Raw genomic sequence first — 7,015 nt, 5'->3', positions numbered from 1 at the left:
TTTTTTTTTTTTTTTTTTTTTTTTTTTACCAGAAACCCTTTTCATATAATTTCTTACAAATTAAAATTTGATATTCAACAATGTATATCATTTCACAATCAGAACACCAATAGATGCTTTATGAAAGAGGAATTCAAAACAAAACCAACCTTTGCAAGCTTCATCACGACACCAATAGATGCTTTGCGAACGCTATCAACTTTGCTCATCATTCCTTCTGAAAGCAGAAAAGGAAGAACGGTGTTCATTGCCTTACTAGCATCTGCCAGTTCCGTTAAGGAGACATCACAGAGTCTTATTGTTAATGAAGTAACGCCACGGCATAACTTGTCTCCAGAGTTTCGAACAGTCTCCTTAATGTCATCCATGGCTCGAAATGCTACTGACCACAACTTTTCCAGATGCTTCTCAACCTACATGAAAAAGAATAATATTATGTAAGTCATTTTTAATTAAAGAACAAAAGAAAAATAAAAGAATGCTACATCTACATGCCTTAACATGATTAAACAAATTTGCGTACATAAACAAACTTATGTTTAACTAAAGGGATGCTTACAACATGCAGACGATACGATAGTTACCTGATTAAACCTTCTTCCTTGTACAATGTCAGCAAGGGCAAGACAAGATGCTTCTCGTGACCGCCAAAGCCTAGATCCACTTTGTGTTATTAAATCAGTTACTATAAGATCAAAATTTTCATCAATCGTTTTCTTTGAGTCATCCACTAGAGATTTCCATATATGTGCCATTGCATCCTAAAAAATCACAAGAACAAATATTATTTTGTGCTAAACTAGTACAGATGAGAACTTAATGAAAAAGAAGTGCACTGGTAGGACTAAGGAAATAACATATTCCAGAAAAATATTAACTTTCTTCTTATAACTTTTTGCATAATTCATCGGTTGCATATGAAGTACCTGCACATTTTTGTCGGGATCGTATTGGTATCGAACAAGCCTTGGAATCAATGAATGCAAATAAGGCTTCAAGGCATCCTCAGCTTGCTTAGCTATCTTAGAGAACCCAAAGGCAGCACCTCTCTTGGAGTTTAAGGATACTTGGTGGTTTGCTAGATCCATAAACTTATAAATTAAGTCTGGTTGCCCCATCTCATTTGCCAAACTACAAAGTTCTTTATAGGTGCTTAGTTTTCCCCCACTGGGATTTTCACCTATTGCTTCTTGAAAAACTTCAGAATCTTCAACAAGCTGATTAATAAATATGTGAGCCTCTGATTCACACCATCAGAAATAGATACAAAAAGTATAGAGATCAATATCGACTTACTTTAATTGCTCTTTTTTTCTTTCCTGAACCAGTCAGAGTCCCCACAAGAGCATTTACCAAGTTCGTCTTCATTGATGAATCGCCCAATTCATACACGATGCTCATTCCTTGTGAAGCCAACTCCTGTACGAGTTCATTCTGCTCACCCAAAAGATTTAAGAAGGCTTCCTGCATTCAGATAAACGAACATATCTGTTAAATGAGAAATGGACAAGATATTATAAACTCGTAAGATTCTATTCTTTTCAGTGTCCTAACACAAACTTGCAGTTCATAGGCTGGCAATGGAATAATAATTCAATTGAAAAGCCAACAAATCACCAAATTTAAATGTGGTAACAAGAAAATCAATGTGCAAACATCTGGAGCAAAAAAGAGACCCATTGATAACTCTCCAAAAGTAGAGTTATACCAAGCCTTTTTGTAGTTAATTTTTTGCACTTATACAAAGAATTTTCTCTTTAATTGCTCCATTTATCCTAATTAGTGAGCATGAAATAGTCCATTGTGGTTCAACATGAAAAGAATATCAATTTGCATAAATCGAGCCTAATTATACATTTAATCAAATTATTTGGTAAAATATCATAACATTTATACTGAACCATGATGTTGTAGCAAATCTGGAAACAACCCTGCTGGCAATCTGGAAACAAATTGCTGACCTTGATACTGAAGCAATATGGAATGAAAATTTTTCAAGGCTAACATAAAAATTGTAATCCAAATCAGCATGCCACGTGGGTCATTGACTACCCAATTAGGATCATCCTAAATGAACAATTTACTCATTTTCACACATTTCAGTCCCAAATGTAGTAAATTGAAAGGAATCTAAATTTTAATAAACAGTTATGATCAAAGCCGTCTAGCAAACAACTGAAAAAGAAAGAGTTCATTGAGCAAACAAGAAAAAATTTGATGATTGATGTTTTTTTTTTTTTCATGAATTATTTTCTCAGATCTGTTTCACAGCCAATAGCATTTGAATCATAGGGGTGGGTGGATTGATAGTATTCCTTTTAAATACTGCTTATTAGACACAGACCTGAATTTGTGGAAGGATTAGCTGGATGGCTGGATGATTACCACAATACATTGCAAGTGACACGAGCCAGACTGCTCCTGCACAGCGTTCTTCTTTCCTCGTGCTGTATAAAAGATCATCAAATAGTTTTTTGGCAATAGAATCTCTAACCGCAGCATGAAAATTTTCACTGGTTTCATCCGCTCCTTCAACGTTGCACTTATATTTTAGCAAATATGAGTTCACATCTCCCCCAAGAAAGTTTGATGCAGAAGAAAGGGAAGCATAATTGGTTTTGAGAATCACATCAGCAGTCACAGGAACACCCCCCCATAGGAAGGACAAAGCCTCCCCAGCAGCAAAAAGAATATCTTCAACCTGAAATTTTTGGCAGTGCAGGAAGCACCAATGATGGCTTTAATCATGATAATAAGCTCAAAAAGATACGACCATGGATAAATTTTTCCCTAAAAGTTTTAGTTGGAACTTCAATTCACCTTGCACCGGCAAAGATGGAAAATTAAATCCAAGGCAACATTTAGAGATGCTGATGATGTTTCCTTAAAACATACGTGTCCAATGGATAATAGAATCTTCTGAATTGCATTAATATCATCACCCGACAATAGCTTGCTCAACTTGTCACGTAAAGTTGTCAAAACATCAACTGCATTCAAGTTTAATCAAATAATTTAGTTCATAAAAATAATTAGGAATAACAAGACCCTCAAACTCCTAACTTAGATAACAAAGATTACCTGACTCAGAATTACTACAAAGTGGTGGCAATGGTATACGCAACCCTATATGACCGATGGCTTGCATTGCTACAGCGGGTACTGCTGCAGTCTCAGATTTAACGATGCCAACCAAGCACTTAAGGACATCCTCGAGCAATGTCTGGGTAATCTGTGGAAATCTAAAGTTAATTGCTGCATGGCAAGTTCATCTCCCATCAATGAAACAAACTTTTCTTTGATTAATAACAAACTGAAGGAGTATTTTGACACTCTTCCAGAATACAAACCCAAGATACAAAGGTAACTTTACGCAACATGGCAAGAAAATAAACGGACGAAAATATTGATAGCAAACACTTACCACTGGTACTTTGGAAACACAATCTGCAGTAACAAATCCTAGAGCACATAGCACTCCGTGCTGAGTCTCAAACCTGCAAATAATTCAAGAATGAAGCCAACATACAAAAGACAGAAATATGACATTTCTTTCCTTGATAATAGACAGAAACATGATTTTTAAATCTACATTTCCATCAAGTACTTGTACCTTAAATTATGTATTCCATTAACTGAGGTCAATAGTTCTTCGATAAGAGCTGATGATGCAGATGTTGTCAGTGCAGAAGAAGCTATTCCAAGTAAGCGTGCTGCAGATTCACGAGTATCAATATCTATGTGACTAAGAAAGTTCTTTACCCAGGAAATCCTTGATGCATAATGTTTTGATATCACCTGCACAGAATGACCTTACATCACCACAAGAACTTCAAGCAGAGGGGAATGGATGAATATCACTGAAAACAGTTTTAAGAAAAATCAAACCACCTCTGGCGAATAAGATCCAATGGTTATCAATGCCTTGAAAGCAGTCGAATGCAACTCAACAGATCCCTCATATGCCATAGCGTGTTCTAGAAACTGACACATTGTTTCCACAGAAGACTCATCAATAGATGACGCTTCTGAAGAGTCATCTTGCTGCAACTCTGCCTCGAAGCATGATAGCAAAAATTTTATCATCGCAATGTATGTTGGAGATGGAAAAAGAAGCTGTTGTTCCCTCAACTCAGTTGAACGTAACAACATCGGCTGCTGCTTAACAATGTAATCTAGCATGACCCCAAATTTTGGATATTTAACATCATGAATTTGAGTTTTAGTTCGGCCTTCGCCTTTCACTCCAAAAAGGCCCTCAAGGGCCATTTCCCTAAAACAATGAAAGAGTAATTTAAGAAATTTGGTTCTATGCAACACACCTTTTGAGAGAATGGGAGAAGAAAGCAACTAAGAGAAAGGAATGGAATAGATGATGATAACAAAAAAATATGGAAAGATTATTTCATGGAACAATGTATCTTTTGTTTTCTTTTTTATAAGCGAGACAATTTTCATTATAAGAGAGAGAGACAGAGAGAGAGTGCAAAGAGGAAAAAGAAAAAAAAAAAAAAGGGAGAAAGGGAAAAAGGAATCTCCTCCCGAGCACTCGAGAATGGAGAATTACAGAAAGAACCTAATCCAAAATAAGGACATTCAGGCGCATCAAAGAAGTTTGGTGAAATTTCAGGGAGAACATTCTTGCATGCAACACATAATGTTTTTTTTTTTAACTAGAGAGGAACTTTTCATTGAGAAAATGAAAAGAGACTAATGCTCAAAAGATACAAACTCTACAAACGAGTGAAAGCAAAAAAAACGGCAAATTATAAAAAGAAAATAAAGACATTCCAATGTAAATATATATCATGTAGAGAAAATGGAACAAAAGATTTAGAAAGAGCACATTGAGAAAGGCTTGCAATATTATTATAAATATACAAAAGATAAGATACCCACTCGTTTTTGTACTCCATGATCTTTTTTAAAAAGTTGAATTTTTTTTCTACCTACAAGAGTGAGTGTGAGCAATCTATGCTCATTTGTAGCATCACACAACGTTGTCCTCAATTAATTACCATCCCATGTCAAGAAACTTAATCTTTCAAAAGGAGATGTAAGGATACCTAACATCCAATTTGGAATCTGCTGCAGCAAGCATACAAATAAATCGACTTGGACAATGTTGTAAATGAAATAACTTTGTGGCCCATCTCACAGCACAGAACCGCACTTCACCTTCTTCCTGTTTAGCATTATGGAATTAGACATCAACTAAGAAGCAATGAGAAACTAATGACACTAGATCACAAGAAAGCAAGAAGGGAGTAAACAGTAGATGTAAACTTATACCTCCTGAGAATTTTTAAGAAGAAGGGCCTCTAACTCTTTCAATACTGTAGTTGGAGCTTCCTGTGGATCAGATACGAAATAATGATATAATTTTTTTCTAATGAACCAGGAGGTAAAATGAAAGAATACAAGGGCAGCCAAAAACCAATCTCACAAAAAGGGAGTCAAACAAATGAAAATAGCTCCCACTAACTAAAATGAGACCTAGAAAGTAATTATAAAAAACCTTAGTGTAATAACCTCGTCAACGGAGCCAAATTGAACATAGAACCCAACAAGGAACCAAACATCATTCGAGTTCCTACCAACCCCTCTAAAGGTCTTATTTCTTTCCTCTCATAGACCCTACATAGGCACACGCTTGCCACAAAAACCTCTCTTTCTCTAAAAAGGGCAGATGGAGAAGGAATTCTTTGAGCATCACTCTACAACCTCTTTGTCTAGCAAGCTGGAAACCAAAAGCTTCAAGGAAACAACCCCAAACCATCCAAGGAGAGTTGCACCTCCAAAGGATATGGTAAAGGCCTTCTCCGCCTTTCAGGAAGAATGCAACAACCATACCAAACTAGGCATTTTTCTCAATAACTGATCCAAGATGTTAACTCTTTTGTGACTGGCCTACTCACAAAAAATCTAACATTCTTTAGAATTTTCACCTTCCACGGGGACATAAGACAAACATGGTTGAGGAAGAGGGATTCACAGGACAACAAAAGAGCGAACTACGAGAAAAGCCTCAATGGGATTAAGGCTTTATAGATGAATATCTCTTCAATCAGGTCTACATTTAAACTCCCCAATCAAAGATAAGAAAGCTATAACATCCGTCATTTCCCTATCAAACAACGAACGACAGAACTCCAATGACAAAGAAGGAGAGCTCCCAAAAAGATATTGGACGTCTGCCACGGAATGATTCTCATAGACGAAAATTATATAAACGTGGAGACATAGAGAATAAGGGTCTATGTCCCAACCACTTATCGTCCAAGAAGTAAGTATCCCTCCCATCATCCATTGAACAAAGAACAAGTAGGAAGCTCTTTTTGGAAGTATCTTTGTCCCCACCCGATATCCACTCAAAAAGATGAGGGCTAGCCCCTCACCTTTCAGCATACAACATTCATTTCCTAATTCTGAATTCCATGATCAAAATTTCTTCATCTAGAGAAAATTTGAGCCCATTTTTGTGCAAGTAATTGCATGCTAACACAATCTAAGGACTTGTTATTGCAAGACCAAAATCAGAAGATCCGTCTCATTCGACAACTTCAATATGCATGGCATCCGTCACCTCAAATTTTGTTTAGCCATATATGCCAAAAAAACACAATCTAATCCAAATCCACGAAATCAAAACACAATGACCTCAAAAACTCAACAAAAAAGAAAAAAAAAACATATTTGAATGGACTTTCCAAAGTGTGATTTTTCTTTTGAAACAACTTCAAATCTAAGCAGATATCAAACAAGTAACCACACATGGGTCGGGAATGCCAAGAAAAGATGAACAGTGATGGTCGGAGAAGATTTTGGCCATTCATGCATTGCCGCCTAGGATAAAGAGCAGTGGCTTCAAGTGGCACGTGGGCTGCTTTGCTAGTCGGATTATGAGGTTCTTCAAATTGTAAGATGGATTTCCTCTTAGGCTGAATGGTGACAAAAAAAAAAAAAAAAAAAAAAAAAAAAAAAAAAAAAAAAAAAAAAAAAAAAAAAAAAAAAA

At 36.1% G+C, this 7,015-nt stretch overlaps 1 protein-coding gene across 1 annotated transcript in view; it reads right to left on the bottom strand.

Annotated features, from left to right (window-relative positions):
- Positions 1 to 7,015, bottom strand: part of LOC111449123 (proteasome-associated protein ECM29 homolog) — a 20,623-nt gene that overhangs the window by 5,831 nt on the left and 7,777 nt on the right. Inside the window, exons 13-24 of the mRNA XM_023089000.1 lie at positions 5,293 to 5,352; positions 5,067 to 5,185; positions 3,892 to 4,273; positions 3,614 to 3,798; positions 3,425 to 3,497; positions 3,082 to 3,232; positions 2,821 to 2,990; positions 2,345 to 2,701; positions 1,297 to 1,464; positions 927 to 1,217; positions 585 to 761; positions 150 to 413 (exon numbers count right to left, since the gene is read on the bottom strand). Of these exons, the coding sequence (XP_022944768.1) occupies positions 150 to 413; positions 585 to 761; positions 927 to 1,217; positions 1,297 to 1,464; positions 2,345 to 2,701; positions 2,821 to 2,990; positions 3,082 to 3,232; positions 3,425 to 3,497; positions 3,614 to 3,798; positions 3,892 to 4,273; positions 5,067 to 5,185; positions 5,293 to 5,352 (2,397 nt within the window). The remainder of the gene's footprint in view (positions 1 to 149; positions 414 to 584; positions 762 to 926; positions 1,218 to 1,296; positions 1,465 to 2,344; positions 2,702 to 2,820; positions 2,991 to 3,081; positions 3,233 to 3,424; positions 3,498 to 3,613; positions 3,799 to 3,891; positions 4,274 to 5,066; positions 5,186 to 5,292; positions 5,353 to 7,015) is intronic.

Source organism: Cucurbita moschata, unplaced genomic scaffold (genome assembly GCF_002738365.1).
Source record: "Cucurbita moschata cultivar Rifu unplaced genomic scaffold, Cmos_1.0 Cmo_Scf00010, whole genome shotgun sequence".
NCBI lineage: Eukaryota > Viridiplantae > Streptophyta > Magnoliopsida > Cucurbitales > Cucurbitaceae > Cucurbita > Cucurbita moschata.
Note: the sequence above shows the minus strand (reverse complement) of the source record. Positions and strands in the feature narration are given on the sequence as shown.